Source organism: Grampus griseus, assembly GCF_964374135.1.
Source record: "Grampus griseus genome assembly, chromosome: 3".
Lineage (NCBI taxonomy): Eukaryota > Metazoa > Chordata > Mammalia > Artiodactyla > Delphinidae > Grampus > Grampus griseus.
In genome coordinates, this window is record NC_139019.1 from 21974226 (window position 1) to 22001392 (window position 27167).

Sequence of the window (27167 nt, forward strand, 5' to 3'; positions counted from 1 at the left end):
ATTGAAGTTGTCACTTGAGGAAAGCCCTCTGAAAACTGTCCAGAAGAGGAAGTAAAGTTGGCCTTATGAAAATTAAACATTCAGTAAATGCTTACATCAGCACATAAAAAGTTCACATGATTTTGGTCACTGAAGGAATAAGAGTAATTGCACTGACAAAAGAAGACTAAAACAACTCTGAAGACATATCATCATGTACAGCAAGTTTTGCAAAGGAAATTCTTATTAGTGTATGACTAAAAAGTCCAGTTCATTGTCATCACGTTAGTAAGATTAAACTTTGTAGAAAATATAACACAAAATATAAGACAGAAAATGAAAATGTGTCTATGAAGCATACAGTATGGAATACTGACTGAGGACAGAGGATAAACTAGGAAATAGTTCACCTATAAAATGTTTTCTTTGCATTACTGAAGAGACATTCCTTAGGTTGAAAGAAGACAGGTGAACATGATCTAATCTCATTGCAAACATGCTAAGAATAGATGTCCTAAAAAAAAACTAATGGTATTTAGTAGGAGGAAAATACTTACCTTCAAAATGCTTTAGTAGACTATACCTTGTTTAGGGTTGCCTTTGGTAATTAAATCAAGAATCTGTGATTAATGAGGCATGCTGTCTGGAAAATATCATGTAAGTTATATGAGTATAAAATGGAGATGCTTCATAACCTAAATACACCATGTTTTATAAAGCAAGTGACTGCCCTTCTTACTTAGACCTATTCTTTAGATGTGGGCTTGAGATGCACCAAGTAGGGATCTGGGAAGCCACACTAAATACCCTGCACCTCTCCCTCCTTCCTATTTTTCCATAGATTGTATGTGTCCTTGAAACCATTAGTAAAGCTTACTGCTGGGCAGTAATCTCTGATTTATGTGAGTCTGATCTGACAATTCTCTATCATTTGTCTTAGCTCGGAAGGAAAGGACAATCATTTTTCATTTCTTAATCAGTGACATCACAATGCTGTTCTCACAGATTCCACTTTTATTGATTCAAATGTGCCTACGAAACTTCCATCTTCAACACATAGGTCCAGTAAAAAAAAAAACCCACAAGAAAACAATTCTCCTTAGGAATTTTGCTGTGCTAAAACTAACGTTCATGGAATTAATCCAAAATGTTTCCATTCCTTAAGGAACAAACAGTTTAAGAAAAAATAGTCAAAGTTGAACAGTGAGGCTGTTTTCAAAACAGTAAAGGAAACTAAAATAAATATGTAATTAGGAAGCATGTTATATAATTAATATTCTATGTGGTATCAGCATAAAACAGACTGCCTGCAGTGGGTTCTTCACACCAACTTCAGTGTAACCTCAGTGTTTATAGAAGCTACACATTTCCTCATTTTCATTGGAAAACAAAGTTCATACTTAGTAATATATCATTCTTCCTTAAAAAAGCTAATGAGACAGTAATTGACATACACATACATTACATAACTTTGATTAAATTATTACAGAGTGAATTGGACTATCATTCTGTTAAATTTTTCTCTGTTATACTTCAAGAATATTTTTTAAAATAAAACTTATGCACCTAGTGCACTGCAAGTGTGCTCATAAAGCATTTTCTCCTAGACTTTTCCATGGATACTGCCTTAAAGAATTTATTATTACACAATAAGAAGAGCCCTGGGCTTCCCTGGTGGCGCAGTGGTTGAGAGCCCGCCTGCCGATGCAGGGGACATGGGTTCGTGCCCCGGTCCGGGAAGATCCCACATGCCGCAGAACGGCTGGGCCCGTGAGCCATGGCCGCTGAGCCTGCGCGTCCGGAGCCTGTGCTCCGCAACGGGAGAGGCCACAACAGTGAGAGGCCCGCGTACGGCAAAAAAAAAAAAAAAAAAAAAAAGAAGAGCCCTTATCCCTGTCTTCTATTTATACTTTGTCTCTAAGTAGTTCACCTATTCAGATGTCTACATACAAATTTTTTGTGAATGATACCACATGTGACATCTCCATGCTAATTTTTCCACTGTCTTTTCAAATCTAACATTTAAATGCCTGCCTTTCATACACATCAGTTTGTCAAATAAGCCATTTAAAACTTTATATAGTCCCAAAAGAATTCTCTGAATCATCCACTGCTCATCCCCTCACCTTGCCTTTTCCAGTAGACTCCATTGTGGCCAGTAGTGCTACCCATTGTTCAACTGATCACATCAAAAGTATTTCCTCTCTTTTTCTCATCCCCTTTATCCAGTCTATCTGCAAGTAGTCCTATCATCACACTTTTTCTGTTAACATCTTAGTTCCAGCCACCACTGTTGATGGCCTATAAGTAATCAGTGGACTCCTAATCAGTCTCCCTGAATCTGTCACTTTTAGAAACCATGTTCCACACAACAACCAGACTGATTCTTTCCAAAATAGGATCAATTTATGTAAAAGTCGCTTGGTTAAAACACATCCATGGCTTTTTATCTTTTCATTGTGCTAAATCACACACATACACACACACACACACATACATGCACACACAAAGGCGAAAGGTTACCATGGCTTCCAAGAACCCACATGGCCTTGACTCCTTTTACCTCTCCAAATTTATCTAGGCATTATTTTCCTCCTTGCTCACTAAACTATAACCGTATTAGCTTGCTTTATTCACCATGGATCTCTATATAATTGAGCACAACCCCTTCAATTGAGAGTGACAGATGAATTACTGTGTCCAAGGTCATGCTAGCATTTTATTACAGAAACGTATTTAAACCAAGATTTCCTGACTCCTCATCATTGTTCACGCCTTTTTATAAATATGTAAATTCCAATTAACAACAACACTTTCCACAGCTTCCTTCATTTCTGATTAATTATCAATGAACATTAATTCTCTACCTAACTAGATTTCTAGAAATTTAGAGCGTTTTCTTTTTGGTAACTACCCAATTTTTCCTATTCTTGAAAAACTAAATCACCGCTCTTTGCATCTTAAAAACCCACCTCCTGGGGCTTCCCTGGTGGCGCAGTGGTTGGGAGTCCGCCTGCCGATGCAGGGGACGCGGGTTCGTGCCCCGGTCCGGGAGGATCCCATGTGCCGCGGAGCGGCTGGGCCCGTGAGCCATGGCCGCTGAGCCTGCGCGTCCGGAGCCTGTGCTCCGCAACGGGAGAGGCCACAGCAGTGAGAGGCCCGCGTACCGCAAAAACAAAAAACAAAAAACAAACAAACAAACAAAACCCAGCTCCTGAGGTGAAGGTAGAAAAATACAATGATAATTTAGAAAAAAATGACAGTTTTCAAATTATAATAACTTTGACAAAGCTTCATAAAATCAAATGCTGACTGTTACGTATGTCATCATAAACTTCATTTAAATAACAACTTAAAATGGGCTGTTAGAATATTATCATAAGCTGTTAAACAGTCACTGTAAACTAAAACCAAACATCACTAGTCTATCATTCCACAATTATTCTGTTCCTTTTTAGCTGTTGGCTCTCTCTCTACACACATTAGCTTCCACTATCTGGAATGTCTTCTCCCCACTTCCCTGAAGCGTTAACTTCTGACTGTTCTTCAAGGCTCAGGTTAAATGTTACACTATTGAGAAGCCCATAGTTATACCCTGTATTCGTTTTCTGTTGCTGCTGTAACAATTTACCACAATCTTAATGGCCTAGAGTGACACAAATTAACTATCTTCCAGTCCTTACAGTTTTCTAGGTCAGAAGTCTGACAGGTCTAACTAGGCTAAAATCAAGATTTCATCAGGGGTGCTTTCCTTTCTGGAAGCTCTAAGGGAGAATCCACTTTCTTGCCTTTTTAAGTTTCTAAGGACTGCCTGATTCCTTGGCTCGTAAACCCCTTCCTCCACCTTCAAAACCAGCAATAGCAAGTCAAATGATTTTCATATGGTATCTCTCTGAACTTTCTTTTGTGGTTACATCTCTCTCTCTCTCTCTTTGTCTCTCCCTCTCCCTCTGGCCATCAGAGGGATTAGCTGATTAGCAACGTCCATTTTCTTTTGCCATATAATGTACCAAAGTCACAGATTCTGGGTATTAGAATATAGGCATATTTGGGACCATCATTCTGCTTATCATATATTTTCAGGTACAGTTTCTTACACTAATTGTTCTACAGTTAGCAGATATACTAGTTATATACCATACACTAAGCTAAACTGAGCATCAGTATAATGTAGTGGTTTAAAGTATGTTTCTTAGAGGCAGACTGACTGGATCCAAATCCTAGGGCTGCAAATTGATATTATGTGACCTGAACAAGTGATTTAACCTTTTTGTATCTCCATAAAATCATCCTAACAATAGCAGTCATTGTTAGAATTGAGGAATAAATTCGTTAAAATATATAAAAAACTTAGAAAAATTCCTAGACCATGGTTAGTGCTCAGTGAACATTAGACATAATCATTAGCATAATTCAATGAAGTTGTCCTTCCATGTGCTTTTTTCACTTATCTGAAGACATTTAATTACGTTTCTATCCTTAGTACTTAGCTTTTAATATTTCCTTAAAATATTATAGTGGGATTAATTGAATAATTTCTGTACATCTGATTTTTATATTTCATTAACTTGTTCCTTCAAAATATCCATTTATTTAGTTAAATTTTAATATTGCATTATTTATATTTAGTGGATTTTTTTAATATCACATATCAAATACTAAATAAACGTCTCTTTGAAATTTATAATCAGGTTTGGTGCTGGCAAATTTGATGCACAACAATAGGCATGCTGCAGATTCCATGCTATACAATTTTATGCTTTCTTTAAATTAATGAATACATTCTGGCACTTCTCTTATTTTAAACAAATTACCATTATTTTATATGTGAATTCTATTTAAAGCTTACCTCAAAGTCATTGAGACTTCTAATTTAAAAAGACAGATCAAGGAAACATTTAGTTTTCTGTTCTTTCTCACAAGCCAAATGAAATATGAAAAAAATACTCAAGTGAATGAATTTAGAATAATGTTGAGGACAAAGACGAATACAGTAATTAATTCTAGCCAATTCCTGGAGTGGAGCAAATGGGTGGGAGGATTTACTAATACGTGATTCTGAGAAAAGAGACACAAAACTTACAGAGCAACAACGAAGAATACTCTAGAGAGCAATGGAGAAGTTTGTTTTGTTTATTTTTTACATACTAAATCCTGAGATTAACAGAAAAGGAAAGTGAAAATGAGAAGAAAGATGAACATTGAAGAAGTTAATCCAAGAATGGTTTAAGCAATTGCATCACTGGTTGATTGAGTTTTGTTACCCTTTTTCCCTAACCAACATGGGGGAAAGAGGCAGTTTACCTTCAGATTGAAACAGGAGATCTAAACAAGAGATTGAAACAAGGCTCTCTAAAAAATCAGAAATCTTTCTTACACTAGTCTCCCTTGTTTATTTAAGGAAAGAATGTCCTCCTTGTTTGCCTGCGTGATTCCCATATGTGCCTCCTGAGATAAAGTCTGTTATTCTGTAGCGATCTCTCATATGCACAAAGGGAAAGGTCACCTACACATTATGGAATAGGGGGTATAATAATAGACATAGATATGAACAGACAAAAATGCTTATGATTGGTTTGAAGAAAACTGGTGACTTGAAGGTAAGTAAATTAAAATTAAAAAACTGCACCCAGAAGATAGTGCATCAGTACAGTGAAGACAAATTTACTTTAAAAAAATTCTAAATTGTATGTTTTTTATCTCCAGGAAGAACATAATTCACCCTAGTAAAATATTTCACTCTAAAAGAAGGGCAGTTAGAAATCCAGAAGGAATCTATGTAATAAGAACCTATGCAAAAATATTAATAAGAGTGACTGGTCAAAAGTAAGGATAAAAATAACATGGTGTCAAAAATTAAGATAGATCAATGACCTAAGTTTAAGAGCTAAAAAATATAAAACTCTTAGAAGAAAACATAAAGGTAAATCTCTATGACCTTGGATTTGGCAGTGGATTCCTACATATGACACCAAACTTACAAGCAACAAAAGAAGACTTAGATAAATTGGATGTCATAGAAATAACAAAAACAAACAAACAAAAACTTGTGCATCAAAAGACACTATCAGGAAAGTAAAAAAGTAACCTACATAATGGGAGGAAATATTTTCAAAACACATATCTGATAAGTGTCCAGTATCTAGAATACATAAAGAATTCTTACAACTTAACACCAAAAGACAATACAATTAAAAAATGGTTAAAGGACTTGAATAGTTTTTTCCCAAAGATGATACACAAAAGATCAATAAAACATGAAAAGGTTTTTGTAACATCAATAAGTGAAAAATATAATTATCATATGCCCCAGCATTTTCACTCCTAATTGTATACCCTCCAAAATTAAAAACATGTATTGAAACAAATACTTGTACCTGAATGTTCATAGCAGCACTATTCACAATAGCAAAAAAGTGGAACCAGAGATCCATTACTGGATGAATGGATAAACAAAATGTGGTGTATTCATATAATGAATATTACTCAACTATAAAAAGAAACAAAGGACAGATATGTGCTACAGTGTGTATGAACATTAGAAATATTATACTAAGTTAAAGAAGCTAGAAATAAAAGATGATATTTTATAGATTCCATTTATATGAAATATCCAAAATAGGTAAATACTTAAAGATAGAAAAAAGGTTAGTAGTTGACAGGGCTGGAGGTAGGGGGACTGGGTATGATTGCTTAGTGAATATAGGGTTTATATGAGGGGTGATAAAATGTTTTGGAACTAGGAGTGATGGTTGCACACTGAAAATGTATGAAATGCCATTGAATTATATACTTCAAAATGATTAATTTTATATTAGTAATATTTCCTTAAAAGTTTAAAAAATTCCAAAAAGTTTAAAAAAAGTTTTAAAAAATAAAGTGATGAAACATAAGAATTTGGATCCTTTTGCTTTTGAATTTCTTTCTCTCCTGTTATCATGAAGTTTTACAACACTACATAAAGAGAAGGCATCCTAGATGCTTCCAATGAGGAGATCACCAGCCCAGGAATATTCTTATGAACAGCTTTGGACATTAAAAGACAAAGGAGTGATCAATGCTACTCATGTTCATGTTGAAGTAATTTTGAAAATTCTATACTCAGTAAAGTTATTAGTTAAACATGAGAATAAAATCAAGACAGTTCATTCATGGACACAGTTTACCTTCCATATGCCATTATCAAACAACTGAAGAGTTTAGACATCACATTAGACTTTCCAATTAATCATATTGTTATGGCACTGGAGGTTTCCTGTTGAGAATGGTATTCATACATTTTGTCAACATAAAAAAGACTAATCAGCTACCACAAAAAAATAAATTCTCTGTAAAGTATCAATAGTTCAATTAAGAGACAAACTAAAGAGTAGCATGATTTTAATGACTAGTAGATATTGAGGAGAAAATTCATATGATCTTGAAGCTTTGCGTATTTTCATTTGTCATTTAAGTGACACTAATTTTCAAACATACATTATAGCTCCCAGTTGTAAACTGGTGTATCATTTGGCATATTCTGACCTTTTGAAATTTTAGATAGAACTGCACTAACCTCTTTTAATGTCCTACTAAAATGCAGAGTCCTCTCCATCTAGCTGAACATCCCATTTATAATATTTTTAAGTAAATAAAATGAAAAAAAAATTAATTGACAATTTCTATCCAAGCCAATCAATGAACCAACCAACATAACTACTAATGGATCCGTACATAATTTTAATTTTGTTGTAGGAGATTTTATTTATTACATGAAAGCCCTAGCACAGTGTCACCTTGACCACTATACAGAAATTTAGCACTATGTGTTCATTATCTTAGAGCCTTTTCTGCTGTCAAATGCATGGTGTTATTACTTTTATTGACCTTTCATCAAAGCAGTTAGCCTCCTGTTGCCAGTAGTCTCCTTACCTCTGTCCTCTTCTGTTGTACTACCCACCAATAGGAGCAAAAAGCCCTAGACTTTCTCATTTTACTATATTTTGTGTTGGGTTTGATTTTGCTCTAAAGATCTCACTCTCTAATCTGTTTAACAATTTTTTTCTAAATAAGAATTATTTTCTTAATATAAATAACCTTCCTAAAAACTAAGACATTACATTTTCCTACAAAAAAAATCTATTCTCTTTCAACAAGTTAATCTGCAGTGATTTCATGAGGATATAAAAGTTAAAAAACTACCCATGTTACTATTATTTGCAAATATAGTTACTATGATACATGTGAGTACTGAATAATAATTGATCAGAACTCACTAAATCATATTAGAATTGATCATTTAGAACTGGTAATTATATAATCTTCAATCTACAGCATTTAGACTTTTTTCCTTTTAAAGGAATAGTGCTTCTTTTGTCTAGAGGAAAATGTAGAGCATAAAACAGTACCCAAATAATTTACATTCCTTTGTAGGATAGCAGCTAATCGAGCTTCTGGCTCCAGTCCACTTTGGGGTGCTCCCTGCTAGACTACTTTTAAATCTATTTTGGATAAGCCATTTAGGTCTTAGACTCCCTCAAAATATATAGAGAAAATAAGGCTAAGTACAAAGAATGTCAGTTCTATCTTTCCTTGTTTGTGGTGACAGCAACTGTTCATTGCTGACATTTGAGCCCAACAAGAGCATTGCAGATTAATACTTTATAGCTTGCTACAGAGATGTGAAATGAGTACCAAGTCAATCATCAATCAATCAATAGCCACCATTAGCCTTCTTCTAAAAGTTCCTGGAATAGAAAAACCCAGGAGCTTTTACTTCATTATTGTAGATATTATTCTAGAGTGATGGACACAAATGCAAGTTGACCTTAACCATTTATCATATGAACATTAGTGCAGATTGGTAATTATTCCTTTTTAAAATAATACAGTATTTCACTGGACATTGTGAAGTGTTCCCCAGAGATCACTGGAATATATGTATATGTATATATATATATATGTATATATATATATATGTATATATATATATATAAAATCAGGCACTTTTTTAGGCGTTAGGAATATAACAATGAAATACATGAGTGAAAATGCCTGCTGAATGGAGTTTACATTCTATAGAGAGAAATGGTGAAACAGTGAAAGGTACTCACACTATCTTTTTGAAATTACACCCAGCCGTTTAAACCTCTATTTGTTATTTCTTATAGTCTTCTTTTACTTTTTCATTAGATGCAAATTATAGACCCTACTGTGTACCAGCAACTATGCAATACATTGTATCTGCAGAGGTAAAAAACATAAACATTAATTTAATGGATTTACATTTTAGTGGAATGCAAAACATCCAAACAAAGGAAATATAAAATGGTGTTATTAAAGTATATATAGAAATATGTTCAGAGAAGAGGAAACCCAGGGAAGATTTGAGGGTAACTTTTCTGGAATTGGTGATATATGAGGTAAATTTTGAAAGATGAATAGGTGTTATATCCAGTTGATGGGAAACAAAAGAGGTGAGAGATGGTTCAGGACACTTAAAAAAGAACAAACCATTTATAAAATGCTGGAGGTATAAGAAGCATAATCCAATCTAAAGACAATAATAATTTTGGTATGATTAGGCAGTCTAACCTTTGGTAGAGGAAGAGCCTAGTATTTAAAGAGAATGATGGGGCCAAGTCTGGACAGGATCTCATGCCAGGCAAAGTTGAATTTAAGTGTTAGTACTTTTCCTTACTATGAAAGCAATATGTGACAATGATAAAGAATTAAGATATCCTACAAACTGTATATAAAGATCCCATCTGTCTTACCTCATTGACCTGAAATACAGTCTAATATATCAGAGGTATAAATATGCAATATTAACTGGTGTTGTCTGTCCTCCTAAAATTTGGTGTCCTGTACTTTTGTTTTTGTTTTTCTTTTTTTTTTTACTAAATAATTTTCCTCGGAGAGCTTCTCATATCATTTTAAGTAGTTTCCTATACTCATTTTTCTCTGTGAAGGTATTGTTCATTCTTATTTAAGCAATTTTCAGTGAATGGATGTTTAAATCGTTTTTGTTGTTGTTGGTTATAATATAGAGTGATATATTGAATAATAAATACTCACATACATATAGCTTCAAATATTTCTGAGCTTGTATCTAATGGGTACACTTCTGGTGGGAGAGTCACAGTATCAACTATTAACTATTATTTTATCTTTTGTCATTTTTGGATACTTGTAGCTAAAATACACTTCAAAATCCCTTGCCAAGTCTCAAACTTTTTCATTTTTACAAGGCTCATTGGAAAAGAACTACATTTAATAATTGTTTGGATATTATTTTTGTTATTGTGAGTGAAGTAGAGAATCTGTTCTTATGTAAATTGGCCAGAAAAAGATTTTCGGAATGATTATCATTTTAAATTCTGGAAATAACATTGTGATAAATTAGAGCATGGAAGTAAGCAAAAGCAGAGATTCCAATTAAGTGGGTTGTTAAAATAAATTTAGCTTTTTCCCTTGGGTGTATGCTCCTGATCCCCATGACACTGAGCTATAAGATTTTTGTAAACATTCATTGTAAACCTTAGATGTCATATAGCATAGTGCCTAGAACTAACAATACATAGTTGTAGCATTTAATTATACTGTATTAATACTTTAAAATTCAAAATTTCCTTTGCCTGATATATATGCTTATTATTTCTTTTAATTCCCTTTTTCTTGTTTTATTGCTAACTGACCTCAACAATTCTATATTTTTATTTTTCTTCTACTGATGGGTGGGTTAAAAATTTATATATATATATATATATATCTTTTTCAAGGTAAGTCATGGGTCTAAAACTTTCTTCATAACAAAACCAATTTTAAGTTCTTGAGCATTTTTAATGACACTTTGAATTTTTAAATTAAAATGAATGTTTAAAATATAGTAGTAAATCCTGAATTCTAATATTTTGAGAGATGTCAGGTTTTTGTTTTTATGGAAATGTCACAAAATTAAATAGTCATTGACTTTTTCTTTATACATATAATTGAAATTATATAGTTACTGACCTTAAATTACTCTTCTGTGTAATCAGTTAAACTTTTTCAAGTAGCTAGGTGAGTGACCATAAGGCACATTATTTTACTGTAAATAATCTTTATAGATTTATTTATAGTTTTTCTAACAAATTACCTAACCTTAGAAATATATGAGAAAAAGCAAACTCACTATATCAATATATATACATATACATGATGTACGTGGCTCCACATGTCATATAAATAATCTTCCCAACATTGTGTTGCTTGGATATTTATGACCAAGCTTCACTTTTCAAGTTATGTCATATTTACTTGGCTAGTTAGCTAAAATAAACATAGAAAATAACTAAGTCATTACAATCCAGAGAAGTATGACAGAATAATTGAGTATACCTTGAAGGTTTTTCATTAGTAATCTTCATTTCTCTGCCTTCACTGAATTTTTCCATATATTTACATAGACTACATCTTATTTATTTGAGAACAAACTCACTTTGCAAATTTGACCTTGTCTTGTATACTAGTATACATATAAATAAGATGATATTTCTCATAAATGTTGCAAGTCCTACAGTAATTCAGATGTCTACTGTGAATACAGTAAGAACAGTCCTGGGATCTTCACATATAATTCAAATTGAATACCAACATAAACTTTCATTTCCTCTAACTTTTCTGATCCATAGTGAGGAAAAGAACATTAGCAGTAAAAAGTTCAAAAAGGCTTCTGACACAGAAGAGGCCATTCTTATCACAATTCACACATTTCAGCTACCTTTTATTCTATGAAATTCCTTGTAACATAAATGCCAACTCTGCTTCTTTTCAGCTTTATGCAAAGCTAAAAAAGGGAGCTTCTATTTCTAGCTTAGACCAAAAGTCAGAAAAGACAATGTGTACTGTATGATTCCAGCATTGTTCACCATAAAAATGGTCAAGATGAAGCACATATTACAAGGAGTGAAATGACATGAGAGAAAATTAGGATTCATTTATCAGTCATATTATATCTCATAGAATAGAAATGAAGGTTATAGCCTTCAACACTTCATTTTAAAAAGTCAATTTTTATACTCTGGGGAGTGCTAACTTCGGTAGTGTATTATCACTCTCACTATTTTATTCCAACTTTAGAGAAATAACTGTTTAGTAGGAACAACTTTAAATAGTATTATCCATTATGATCTCAATGCACAAAATTCATTAAATATAAAAACCTGCAAGTCAAAAAGAAGGGAGTTTAGAGTGAATCATTATCATGCATCATAATATTTGTATATGTTGCTAAAATCAACTACATGGTTGAAATGTACTTTAACAACAGTATTTGTCTTAGAATATTTGCTTGCAAAGTTTAATCTCCTTACAAAGAAAGCTGTTCTTATTGCTCTGATGTGTGTGTGTGCATATGCCTGCACTGTACTAGGGGCATTGAATTTGAAAAGGACTTTGTTTTTATTCACAGCATGCATACAACTGCATACACACACACACAGATACAACTGTGTGATAAGAACATTTAAAAACCCTATAAAATATACAGTGACATCACAGAGAAAACAACAACTGCTAACTGGCAGATGGATAAATGAATCATAAAGAGTGATATTAAATGTAGACCTTTTAAATTGAACAAGATTTAATAGTCAGAGAATTGATTGGAGAGGATAAATAAACTGTGAAGAGATGGGGGTTAAAGGGCACTTTAAACATAGTGTGATTATGCTGTGAATAATAGTGAATATTCAACTGTTAACAGTTTTAAAAGAATTGTAATCTCGTTCAGATTTGACGGAGAAATCAAAGCTATAAAGACAAGCAAAAGCTAAAAGAATTCAGCCCCAACAAACGAGCTGTACAACAAATGCTAAAGCAACTTTTCTAGGTAGTATACACAAGAGAAGGAAAAGATCTACAAAAATAAACCCAAAACAATTAAGAAAATGGTAATAGGAACATACATATTGATAATTACCTTAAATGTGAATGGATTAAATGTTCCAACCAAAAGACACAGGCTCACTAAATGGATACAAAACCAAGACCCATATATATGCTGTCTACAATAGACCCACTTCAGACCTAGGGAGGCACACAGACTGAAAGTGAGGGGATGGAAAAAAATATCCCATGCAAATGGAAATCAAAAGAAAGCTGGAGTAGCAATACTCATATCAGATAAAACAGACTTTAAATAAAGAATGTTACAAGGGACAAGGAAGAACACTACATAATTATCAAGGGATCGATCCAAGAAGAAGATATAACAATTATAAATACATATACACCCAACATAGGAACACCTCAATACATAAGGCAAATGCTAACAGCTATAAAAGAGAAAATCAACAGTAACACAATAACAGTGGGGTACTTTAACACCTCACTTACACCAATGGACAGATCATCCAGACAGAAAATTAATAAACACAAGCTTTAAATGACACAATAGACCAGATAGATTGAATTGATATTTATAGGACATTCCATCCAAAAACAGCAGATTACACTTTGTTCACAAGTGCACATGGAATATTCTCCAGGATAGATCACATCTTGGGTCACAAATTAAGCCTCTGTAAATTTAAGAAAACTGAAATGATATCAAGCATCTTTTCCGACCACAGTCCTATGAGATTAGGAATCAATTACAGGGAAAAAAATGTAAAAAACACAAACACATGGAGGCTAAATAATACATTACTAAATAATCAAGACATCACTGAAGAAATCAAAGAGGAAATCAAAAAATACCTAGAGACAAATGACAATGAAAACATGATGATACAAAACCTATGGGATGCAGCAAAAGCAGTTCTAGTAGGGAAGTTTATAGCAATACAATCCTACCTCAAGAAACAAGAAACATCTCAAATAAACAATCTAACCTTACACCTAAAGGAACTAGAGAAAGAAGAACAAACAAAACCCAAAGTTAGTAGAAGGAAAGAAATCATAAAGATCAGAGCAGAAATAACTGAAATAGAAACAAACAATAGCAAAGATCAATAAAACTAAAAGCTGGTTCTTTGAGAAGATAAAAAAGATTGATAAACAATTAGGCAGACTCATCAAGAAAAAGAGGAAGAGGACTCAAATCAATAAAATTAGAAATGAAAAATGAAAAGTTACAGTGGACACTGCAGAAATACAAAGTATCATAAGAGACTACTACAAGCAACTCTATGCCAATAAATTGGACAACCTAGAAGAAATGGACAAATTCTTAGAAAGGTATAACTTTCCAAGACTGAACCAGGAAGAAAGAAAATATGAACAGACAAATCACAAGTAATGAAATTGAAACTGTGATTAAAAATCTTCCAACAAACAAAAGTCCAGAACCTGATGGCTTCACAGGTGAATTCTATCAAACATTTAGAGAAGAGCTAACACCCATCCTTCTTAAACTCTTCCAAAAAATTGCAGGGGAAGGAAAACTCCCAAACTCATTCCACGAGGCCACCATCACCCTGATACCAAAACCAGACATAGATATTACAAAAAAAGAAAATTACAGACCAATATCACTGAAAAACATAGATGCAAAAATTCTGAACAAAATACTAACAGAATCCAACATAAAAGGATCATACACCATGATCAAGTGGGATTTATCCCAGGGATGCAAGGATTCTTCAACATATGCAAATCAATCAATGTGATACACCATATTAACAAATTGAAGAATAAAAACCATATGATCATCTTAATAGATGCAGAAAAAGCCTTTGAAAAAAATTAGCACCCACTTATGATAAAAACTCTCCAGAAAGTGGGCGTAGAGGGACCATACCTCAACATAATAAAGGCCATATAGGACAAACCCACAGCAAACATCATTCTCAGTGGTGAAAAACTGAAAGCATTCCTCTAAGATCAGGAATAAGACAAAGATGACCGCTCTCGCCACTATTTTTCAACATAGTTTTGGAAATCCTAGCCACGGCAATCAGAGAAGAAAAAGAAATGAAATGAGTACAAATTGGAAAAGAAGTAAAACTGTCATTGTTTGCAGATGACATGATACTATACATACATAATCCTAAAGATGCCACCAGAAAACTACTAGAGCTAATCAGTGAATTTGGTAAAGTTTCAGGATACAAAATTAATGCACAGAAATCTCTTGCATTCCTATACACTAACAACAAAATATCAGAAAGAGAAATTAAGGAAACAATCCCATTCACTACTGCAACAAAAAGAATAAAATACCTAGGAATAAAACTACCTAAGGAGGTAAAAGACCTGTACTCAGAAAACTATAAGACACTGATGAAAGAAATCAAAGGTAACACAACAGATGGAGGGATATACCATGTTTTTGGATTGGAAGACTCATTACTGTCAAAGTGACTATACTATCCAAAGCAATCTACAGGTTAAATGCAACCCCTATCAAATTACCAGTAGCATTTTTTACAGAGGTAGGACAAAAACTCTTAAAATTTGTATGAGACACAAAAGACCGCAAATAGCCAAAGCAAAATTGAGGGAAAAAAACAGAGCTGGAAGAATCAGACTCCCTGACTTCAGACTATAGTACAAAGCTACAGTAATCAAGACAATATGGTGCTGGCACAAACACAGAAATATAGATCAATGGAACAGGATAGGAAGTCCAGAGATAAACCCATGCACCTATTGTCAACTAATCTATGACAAAGGAGGCAAGGATATACAATGGAGAAAATACAGTCTCTTCAGTAAGTGGTGCTGGGAAAACTGGACAGCTACATGTAAAAAATGAAACTAGAACACTCCCTAACACTGTATACAAATATAAACTCAAAATGAATTAAAGACCTAAATGTAAGACCGGACACTGTAAAACTCTTAGAGGAAAACATAGGAAGAACACTCTTTGTCATAAATCACAGTAAGATCCTTTTTGACCCACCTCCTAGAGAAATGGAAATAAAAACAGAAATAAACAAATGGGACCTAATGAAACTTAAAAGCTTTTGCACAGAAAAGGAAGCCATTAAAAAGACGAAAAGACAGCCCTCAGAATGGGAGAAAATATTTGCAAATGAAGCAACTGACAAAGGGTTAATCTCCAAAATATACAAGCAGCTCATGCAGCTCAATATCAAAAAACAAACAACCCAATCCGAAAATGGGCCAAAGACCTAAATAGACGTTTCTCCAAAGAAGATATACAGATTGCCAACAAACACATGAAAGGATGCTCAACATCACGAATCATTAGAGAAAGGCAAATCAAAACTACAATGAGGTATCACCTCACACCAGTCAGAATGGCCATCGTCAGAAAATCTAGAAACAATAAATGCTAGAGAGGGTGTGGAGAAAAGAGAACTCTCTTGCACTGTTAGTGGGAATGTAAGTTGATACAGCCACCATGGAGAACAGTATGGAGACTTCTTAAAAAACTAAAAATATTACTACCATATGACCCAGCAATCCCACTACTGGGCATATACCCTGAGAAGACCATAATTCAAAAAGAGTCATGTCACACAATGTTCATTGCAGCTCTGTTTACAATAGCTAGAACATGGAAGCAACCTATGTGTCCATCAACAGATGAATGGATAAAGAAGATGTGTTACATATATACAATGGAATATTACTCAGCCATAAAAAGAAATGAAATTGAGTTATTTGTAGTTTGGTGGATGGACCTAGAGTCTGCCATACAGAGTGAAGTAAGTCAGAAAGGGAAAAACAAATACCGTATGCTAATACATATATATGGAATCTTAAAAAAAAAAAAAGTTTCTGAGGTACCTAGTGGCAGAACAGGAATAAAGACACAGACGTAGAGAATGGTCTTGAGGACATGGGGAGGGGGAAGGGTAAGCTGGGATGAAGTGAGAGAGTAGCTTTGACATATATACACTACCAAATGTAAAACAGATGGCTAGTGGGAAGCAGCTACATAGCACAGGGCGATCAACTCGTTGCTTTGTGACCACCCAGAGGGGTGGGATAGGGAGGGTGGGACGGAGATGCAAGAGGGAGGGGATATGGAGATATATGTATACATATAGCTGATTCACTTTGTTATACAGCAGAAGCTAACACAACATTGTAAAGCAATTATACTACAATAAAGATGTTAAAAAAATTTTTAAGTTAAAAAAAGTTTATATTTTTATCATTGAAGTGATACCTAATAATGAGATGGGGCTTTAAAATTAGTTACTCGATGTGCTTTCCATATTAGTTCTCTACTATGACTTCAGTTAATGGCCTAAGAAGTTGGAAAACCTAAGTTACTAAGTTCAGTGTAGCCTGTGGAAAGTCCTGCTAGGTATCTGATTACATAATTATATCACTTGCTTTTGTACTTTAGCTTGCAGTCACCTTTATAGCCTCTATTTTTGTTTGTATTCTTTATTTCAAAGTTTCCTTGAAGACTAGCAGTGCAAATCATATTAACTATTGATATACATTTGAGACTGAGTTTAAATTCATCACAAACATATAACTGTAAAACAATATCCAATTTCACCTCCTTCCATGACCAAGGCTTTTCAAGTAATTCTAACAACAAAACCAACAGCAAGAAGTTTCACTGATTTGAGTGTGTGTCTCTAGCGTAATATATCTTCAGAAACGTGTCAATAAATATTTCTTTGTATGGACTTTCATTTTTGTACTGTGATTTCATTCTCTGCTTTAATATCATGAATGAATTTAAGGTTAAAACAGTGTTTATAATGCATCTTTACTTTTTAAATCTCATTACAAATTAACAAAGTAACATGTATTGCTTATAATATTTAATGTGGCTCAATTTTACCAACTTATTTTGCATAATATATTTTAAGACAGTTTTTCCCTCTTCTGCTCCATTTTGTTAAAATCGTCTTGATGTTAAAGAAAGGCCATCTTTAATGAGCAAAATAATGATTTTTGTACTTATGAAAATTAATACGTATAACATCACGATATGTGATATTTCTTTCCTTTTGCAAAACTCCATTAAAGCAGTTTAATGAGTTTGGAAGACATCCGCCTGTTCATTTTCAGTTCTATCTTGTGCTTAATCAGTGCAGTGATTATAATAGTGATGATAACATCACACTCTTGTGTTCAAAAACCTAGATTACTTTCAACATTGAATTGAGTGCTAATAAATGCCAGACACTGAACTAGGGGGAATAATCTATATTTTCAAAGAATAAGCCAGTCTGAATGGATATAATGGAAGTATTTTTATGAAATGCTCTTTATGTTTATTTTATATAACCCCATTATGTACATAGTAGAAGAGTAGATAGTTCAAAAGAAGCAGGCTAACTAGTGACACCTGACTTCTGCCCTCATGCTCTCACTGATGTACTGGTAGATTGAGTGGTGGTGTTCAAAACTGCCCTGGAAAGAAGGGACATCTATCATTGTTCTCAGTGGGCATTTGAGATAGGAATGGACAAGCAGAAATGTGACTCTAAAATAGGCTTGCTGGTCCAGACAAGAAGTGAATAGAAAACATTTACAAATGGCCACAGCAAATTTCCATTTGAAGGTCTGAGTTCTTTGTCAGGAAGAAAACAGTGCACCATCATGTTTCTTAACATGCCAGAGAACCTTAAAATACCAAGGATCGTATTGTTTAGAGTAACATATCACAGTAAGGAACTAATTCTCACTACCACTTATGATATAAAACACTCTGAAAGTCCTACCTGATATAATAAACCATGAAACAGAAATAATAAGTATACCTTTGGGGAAAAAATAGAGCTTATTTTGACTTAGCACATTTGAAACATTTTTAAATCTTACAATATTGTAATAAGCCTTACTGGTTCATGAAATGTGCATAGTCACATCATGATGTGATTTCTCAAAAGCAGTCTTGACGTTTAGGTTTTTATCCTCACAGGTAATTTCACTGGACAAATAAATCCACTGAGAATAATTATGGAAGCATGACCCAAATAAAGGATATACAGACAGACAAAACTGCTTGATGACACGAAACACCAATCAAAAGAGGTGGTGTTGCAAAGCCTATGACCTTGAGTTAAATTTTTGTGGCCTAATATCATTACCAGACTTTTCCTCTAAGGGTACTTTCCTGATACAGTTAGGAACATATAATTAGAGCCCAAGCAGGAAGAAGCAGTATTACTGGGCTGAGGAGACACTGATTGGAGTTTGGGTTTGCCAGGGTAGATAGAAACTGGAGAGCACAATCTTAGGGAGGAGAGGGTCACAGAGAATGGAACCCTCAGGTCTCTGTTAACATCTCCAAGTTGATATCTAAACTTCACATGCACAATATCCAACTCCAAGAAACTTAGTAGAAAATGTCAGCAAGAAGGCTAAGGAGTTGTGAATTTCATCATCAGGAAACAGAAATTAGAGTTCAATCTTGCCGAGTTATTGTGGGTTTGCAACTACTCCTATAGAGCTCAGAAAGAGACAAGTCCTAGAAGTAATGACAAAACTGAAATGGTTCAGCCACAATATAAAATCTGTATAAATAAAAAGAGTGATAAAACAAAATGGGTGAGATGTTGATAATTGGTAAATCTTGCTGAATGCTGTATAGTTCTTTGTACAATTTGAATGCCCCTCAGAATGTTTGAAATTAATTCTAAATATAGTTAAAAGAAATACATGGGGATATTGATTATGATGGCATTTAATCTTTAGATTATTTTTTAATCTTCTAATCCCTAAGCATATTGTATTTCTCCATTTTGGTCTCCTTTAATGTTTCTAGCATTCATAGTTCAACTAGAATTCATTGAGAGTTCCAGCTTGTTCATATCACATTCACTTGGGATTTTCTGGCATTTTACTCTTGGTCATTCTGGTGTTTGAGTGGTTTAAATCTACATGTCCATGCTGTTTATTAATTTTGTAGAACTGGCCACAAAAATAAAATGATCGTACATTTTAAAATTTGGTGCAGAAAGATCTGCTGGTCTAAGAAGGCCAGTGAATACCAAGCAGGATTAATAAAACACATTTGGTATCAAAGTAAGATACTTGCTAAGACAAACTATTGAGAACTTTAAAAGCAACCAGAGACAAATACTAATTATATACAGAGCAACAATGGTAAGAATAATGACTGACTTATTAAAAGTACTAGAATCCACAATGCAATGTAACAAAAATTTAAAGTGCTGAAAGGAAAAAGTAAATAAAAACTGTCAAATCAGTATATATTTCTATAACCAATTGAAATATTTTTCAAAATTAAAAGTCAAATAGTTATATTTTCAGATTAAAAAGAGGTAAGAAAATTTGCTTCCAGCAAATTCACACTACAAGTGATGCTAAAGGAAGTCTTCAGTTTGAAGGGAAATGATAGCATACAGAAATTAAGATCTACATGAAAGAATGAAAAGCATGACTGGAAGTGGTAATCATGTAATATAACATATTTTTTTTTAATTTTTTGCTTTTAAATAAATAATAAAATGCCTAAATAATAAACATTAGCAATGTATGATGCACTTTATAATATATACAGAAGGAAAATATATGACAAAAATAGAATGAAGTCCTACAGGCAAGAGAAATTATATTGTTGAAAGATTACTGTAATAATTGTAAACATGTTATAAACAATTATAAAATATATAATATTAATTCACTTCACAGTATAATAGGTTAAGGATGAATTATAAAGGACATAAATTCAGATATTGAAAAATATGCAATTAACAAAAAAGATGGTAGGAAAGCAGAAACAAAGGTATGAAAAGAAATGGGACAAAAGAAAATAAGAAAATGGCAGACTCGAATCCAAGTATATCAATAATTGCATTTTATATGAATGGACTTAACATTCCAGTTAAATGTTAAATATTATCAGACTGGATAAAAAAGCGTAAACCAACTCTGAGCTGTTTATAAGAGCTGCATTTTTACTATAATTACACAGAAAGACTGAAAACAAAAGCATGGAAAAAGATAAACAACAAAAACACAAACATAAGTGAGTTGGCATGGATAAATTTGGATCAGGCAAAGTAAACTTCAGGCAAGTAGTATTATCAGAGATAAAGGTGATGTTTCATAATAATGAAACATCAATTAATCAGAAACATAAAAGATAATTGGCCATACACCTAATACTTGCATAGAAATAAATGAAAAAATCGACAAACGTAAGAAGATAACTTTTTAAATGGAACTGTTTAATATTCTTCTAACAGTAAGAATTGGACAAAGGAGATACACAAATTGTAATGACAGAGAACTGAAAAATACCGTCATCATCTTTACCTAAGATTGCAGAATACTATACTCTGTAACTAAGCAATGCACAATTTTTTCAAGTATTAAGACACATTTACCAAAATAGTTTTTAAAATGAAGTTTTTTTCTAAAACCAATAACACACAATAGCAACAAATCTTGATTGTATTCATAGAGGAAAAATAGAATATACACTGGGGGAGAATGTAATTTTAATTTCAAAAAACCTTTTGTTGTTAGAAAGTACTGAGGGAGTTGAAACTTCACAAAATAACAAACATATCACTTCCCACTGTAGGAGAAGAAGGCCTCTTTCCCCTTAGATTTGCCAAGTTACTTATTCATTAACCTTGAACCCTTGTTTTTGCCTCTAATTTTTAGTTTATAGTTCTAACTATGATTATTTATAGCAATCACATCACTAGGAAATTCTGGCTGAGAAACAGAATATTTACTGAGGAAATTCCACTAATTATAAATTTAATAGCATATCTAGAGTGACCACAATTACTTTATAATTTAAATCAGTGTAAAGAAGGCTAGACAATTTTTAGAATAACTTTCTAACACCTTTCCCATGAACACCACCATCATAGCTATAAGACCCTTAACGTGAGTTATTAGGATTTATTGTGGACAAATTACAAAACGTTTGCACGAGGAAAGTTTGAATATTTGTGATTATCTGGTAAAAATGTCTGTGTTCACTGGAACAGGGAAATATGGCAGTTCCTAAATTAATGAATAAACAAACATTATTAATTTAGAGAATGATTCCAGTTTAGGTGAAAGTTTAGGTATTAGGAATTCAGTCCATTGGATAAGAAAAACAATGTGTCATCTTTCCCCTAAATTGAGACTTCTATTGGGTCTTTCTCCTAGCAGGCCAGCAATAATAGCATTTAGCTTATTATAGATAGAGAATTTCCTATCTACAATAAGCTATTTCTATCTCTTTCGAATATAAGGACCAGTTCATCTTATTGACTCCTATTTTTAGGACTCAGCGTAGTGTCCCACATTGTAGGTGTTCAGTTTTTCAAGCTAATTGAACAGTAATGCACAGGGTTAACATCCATATTAAAATACAGTGATAAATTTACAAATAAATATCCAACATACAAATATCCTATGTTGTTGAAAGAGAAGTCGTATAAATTTTCTGAAATGCAGTTGACTAATATACATCCAGAACTTTAAACTCATTCATATCTTTGATTCTGCGAAATTCACTTTCAATAATTTATCCTAAATAAAGATAATTTTTTTGAATTTTTGAATTCTATTTTATTTTTTTATACAGCAGGTTCTTATTAGTTATCCATTTTATACATATTAGTGTATATATGTCAACCCCAGTCTCCCAATTCATCCTAAAGATAGTTTAAAACACACTAAAAATTATCAGATACAAAATTTTTATCACAGAGAGATGTGTGTGTGTGTATGTGTGTGTGCGTGTGCACACGCATGTATAAAACCAGACAGTCTAAATAGAACATTTGGAAATTTTTTAAATGATTATGATTATGTATACGACATAATATGACATGGCTAATATTGACATTTTAACAATATCCAAAAATAACATCGAATGAGAAAGGCAAAATAAAATATTCATAAACAATAGAAGATCAAGAATGTTTAGAAAATACAACTAGTAAATAAGTAGAAATATGTAAACAATTTACCTTGTCTTGGTGGTATGCTTATAGTTATCTTTGATTTTTTTAATTAATTTTTAATTTTCTAGACCTGTTTTTTTGTAGGTAGCACAAATTCCTTTTATTATAATGATAATAATGATAATTGCTACTACTACTAATAATGATGCTTGTGCTTAAATACTTTCCCCTATCGCTCTCCCTGTACCCTCCTGAAGAATCTACTACTTCTATTTCTTTCTTTTTTCTTTTATTTTCTTCCTTTTTTAACACTGATGAGTATGTAAGGGTGCATTTGATCCTCTGAAAGTTTGGAAGTAGAGGAAGAGAATGTTGGAGTATTAGAAACAGTTCAAAAGCAGCGAAATCGGTAGAAGATATCAGGAAACGTCACACATATAATTGGGAATCATACTAATAAACATTTTCTACCACATTCTAATATTTTTTGAATGTTTTTTTACTTATATTCCAGAAAAAATATGCTCACTAATATATTTTAAATGAAAATTTTCCTAGAAGTAGTTATAATTCCTAATTCCATCAGAACTTATTTAACTTTTAATTCTAAATACTTGTGGTAGTTATTTTGGAGTGAAATGATTCTAAACTATGTGCTGTTTTGAGGTCCTAGAGCAAAATGGGAGGGGCTTGGTTACAATTAGGGCCCTCAAGTATAACAGTAATATAGAAAGGGAATCAACTTTGGTGTAACGTGTCAGGAACAGGAAATATATTTCTTTTAATTTTGCTCTTTCTGTGCTTTATAGTGTCGATCTCTCAGGACCCAGATTAATAAATACTCAGTAAAGATCTATTGAGATATCAACTGAATATTAATTTTGAGTAAATATGTCAAATATTTTGAGAAAATAAGAAAAAAACCTTAAATCTAACACTGATTCAAATCCCAAATGTCACAGATTCTAGGAGATAAATTACTAGACCAAGATAATTAAAATTGTGCCATAAATAAGGTTTTGATAGATGATTTCATAACTTTGACAGGAAATTCTAGCTGGGGAGAATGAAGATGGGCTTAATGTAGGAGGATATACTTGATGTAGGACTTAAAGCAGAGAAGAGATGAGATTATGGAAAAGGATGTTAGATACTCTGTGGAAAAGTGCCTGTGAACATGATCAGATAGAGGTCAAGTATTTGGAAAAGGAAAGCTTTCACTGTTTTAGGAGCCAAGGCTACTTAATTATAGGAATATAGAACATAGGCAGGAATACACAATGATACTGAACTCTGAAATCTACCTAAGTAAATTTAGGTTATTTTTCTATATACATTTTGTCCAAGAGATTGATATCATTCAAGAAACAGTGTATAATATATTTTTGAGAATTAAAAACTAAATAAAGTCAAGTGAAAAGACTATATTTAGTGTGCTGATGCAATGGTGCAGAGATGTGGTATTACAGTACTGGCAGCGAGGGGATTGGCAGTAAGAATGAAATGATAGCACTCTATTGTAAAAGTAGATTTTGTAGAATTCAGTATGAAATAAGCTTTTGTAGACTGTCCTGAGCACCTAGCCTTAATGCTTAATATTTTTCTCATATGTTCTTAGTTTTAAACAATGAAACTGTAAAGAGCGTTTTGGGGTACAGTGTGCCCATAAATCAGAAGCAGCTGGTACATGTACTGCACCATAGGTAATGACATTCTAAAACCTTTATAAAGATCATTTATTTAGATTCTGAAAAACACTATAATGTGCTATAAAAACTTATTAAATATCCTTCAGGAAATTTCAGACTTTATTTCTATCTCTGTACAAATCATACTGCCATACTCTAAAAGCCTAAGAGAAAATCGCTTATCCAAGAACATCATTTTATATATGCTTGGGGAAAATATCCATATTTAGTGCACACATCAACATATGAAAGTTCAAGAGAGAGAGTCATCCCACCATTTGATAATCAAATATAAACCAGATTCCTAACGATTTGGCAACTGGTGTTTCTGTTTCCCATCATTTTAGTTAACACCTACACCAGTACTATCCAGTTGTAACCAAGAGTTTCATGAATGTTAGAATTCTCTTCCAGTTCAGAATTCTATGATTATACTTTGGATAATTTCAGCTATGGAATAGTAAACGTTTTGGAATTAAAACTATGAAAAAATGAGAGCTAATTCTGTAAAAAAGATACCTTATTGAATTTAGATGGTGACTATTTATAGGCAGTTCAACAATTGCACTTAGCAAATCAAGTACAAATACATACCTCTGGGACTTCCCTCGTGGTCCAGTGGTTAAGATTCTGTGCTTCCAAAGCAGGGGGGGCGCGGGTTTGATCCCTGGTCAGGGAACTAAGATCCCACGTGACGCGTGAAGTGGCCAAATAATTTTTTAAAAATACATATCTTTTAACTAAAATGTATTGGTCAATTAAGTTGATATTTCAGAATTATTGTATGAATACTGTTTCCTTTAGAATTAATAAATACTATCTCTGTAAATTTATCTCTTCATGTAATAAATATGTTTTAACAACCAGATATTAAAATACTTAAATCTGCTCAGTTCTCAATAATTATAGACATGTGAGCAATCGATTATTAATCCATGATAGCTATGGATTTTTCAAGATCTAGATCTAATGTGTAAAAAAATCAATTGCATATGAAGTTTCTCTAACAGAATAGTAGGAGACTTTGCTATGCTTCTTGTTAAATTTAATTCTTCTCTTGAGCAGTATTACTATTCTGCCCAAGTAATTCAGTCACATGTGTCTGTTCAAATTACTGTGAAACTACATGGCAATTGTTATTACTTTGTAATCTTCCTGAGTAAGAACCAAAGGTGTCCCTTATTATAGAAAACAGAATTAGTAAACTTCAGTTTGCATTATTGTGAAAACAAAAAATTGCTCTTCATTTCAACACTTCTGACTTTTCTCTCTTATATTGCAAACATCTGAAATGACATAAAATATTCTACAGTATTTCCTTATAAAAAATCCTGATAATTCATCCTCTTGGTCCTTTGGTACACCCTGACACTGAAAGCAAATTGATCATCCCAGATTTGTGCTCCACCCACGGTGAATTTGTACAAGAGAGTTTAACACAGATTCACATCCCATGCTGTGTGTAAAAACATCTCAGCATGTTTGGGTGTTTCATAGTAGTGGTCTGACTTCATCCCATTAGACTAACATTTGTGTAGATGTGTGCGTGTGTGTACGCATGTATATTTGTGTTTCTCTCTGGCCATATGTAATCCCACCACCTTGGATTTATCCACGTGCAATTTTTAATTTTTTACTAGCACTTCCTACCTACAGACCCAGCTCCCTCCACAATCCTAGAAAATATCAGAAATTTGGAGTTAAGAAATCTTAATGACATTTTAATTTAACTTTTTTGATAAATTATTCATCAGCAGAGACCAATACGTTTTGTTAACTTTTGGTATATTGCAATTGCATTTTGCTTTGCTTCATATAACACAGTTATTATTTACCCATAACTTTAAATTTCAAAGAAAGTTTTTTTTAATCACTTAGGTGCACACGCATAATATTAAATCATATCTAGCTGATTAATAAGGAATTAAGTCCACAAATTAGTTTTTTTATTTTGAGGCTTACTATGGTTACTGACCTAAACTAACTACCTGAATAAATCACATTCCCCACACTAACCTACCGAAAGAATTTACATGATGCCTTCTGCACATCGCCATTTGTCAAATATTTTAAAATAATGATTAGTGATGTGGAAAGCTGCTGTAAAAAATAACTATCACTTTCAGCTTCTAGACTTACATAAAAATTCTTACCTTGCCTACATATTGTGTGTCTGTACCTGTGTACTCTTCCAACAAGAAGAATTGATTCCACATCCAGCCACGCTTGGTGCGATGTAGCGTTTTACCATCATCTTGTGTCAGACCCACTATCCTTTCACTTGGTAAATCACTGTTAGCTTTTTCTTGAAATGGGATAGCATCAATTGTATGAAACATATAGGTCCAGATGAATAGTGGTAGGCAGTGATAAGTCCTCATTATCTGCGGCTTCAGCAGGAAATCAAATTCAGTGTACTGTCTGTTTCCCCTGAAAAGTAGCGTGAGAAAAATGGTTTATTAGATTGTGTTTCATTTTCACATAACTTGTAAACTATAAAACTTTTCTGAATGTTATTTAAATGTTATAAATAATATATCATTAATACATTATTTTTCCATGTTACATCAGTGAACTGTCATTAAAAACTCATATCATACAGATAAGTAGGGAGACATATATAATACAAATAAATTAAATAGGAATTTAACAGCTGACTTTACTACCACTGTATTACAGCATGTAAATGTGAATATATTAGTAATTTAAATAT

General features: G+C 32.9%; 1 protein-coding gene across 1 annotated transcript in view; it reads right to left on the reverse strand.

Moving 5' to 3' along the window:
* Positions 1–26835, reverse strand: part of CDH9 (cadherin 9) — a gene marked incomplete at both ends in the record, with an annotated part of 79056 nt that extends 52221 nt beyond the window's left edge. The window contains one exon of the mRNA XM_082650979.1: positions 26608–26835. Within this exon, the coding sequence (XP_082507105.1) occupies positions 26608–26835 (228 nt within the window). The remainder of the gene's footprint in view (positions 1–26607) is intronic.
* Positions 26836–27167: the final 332 nt, after the last annotated feature.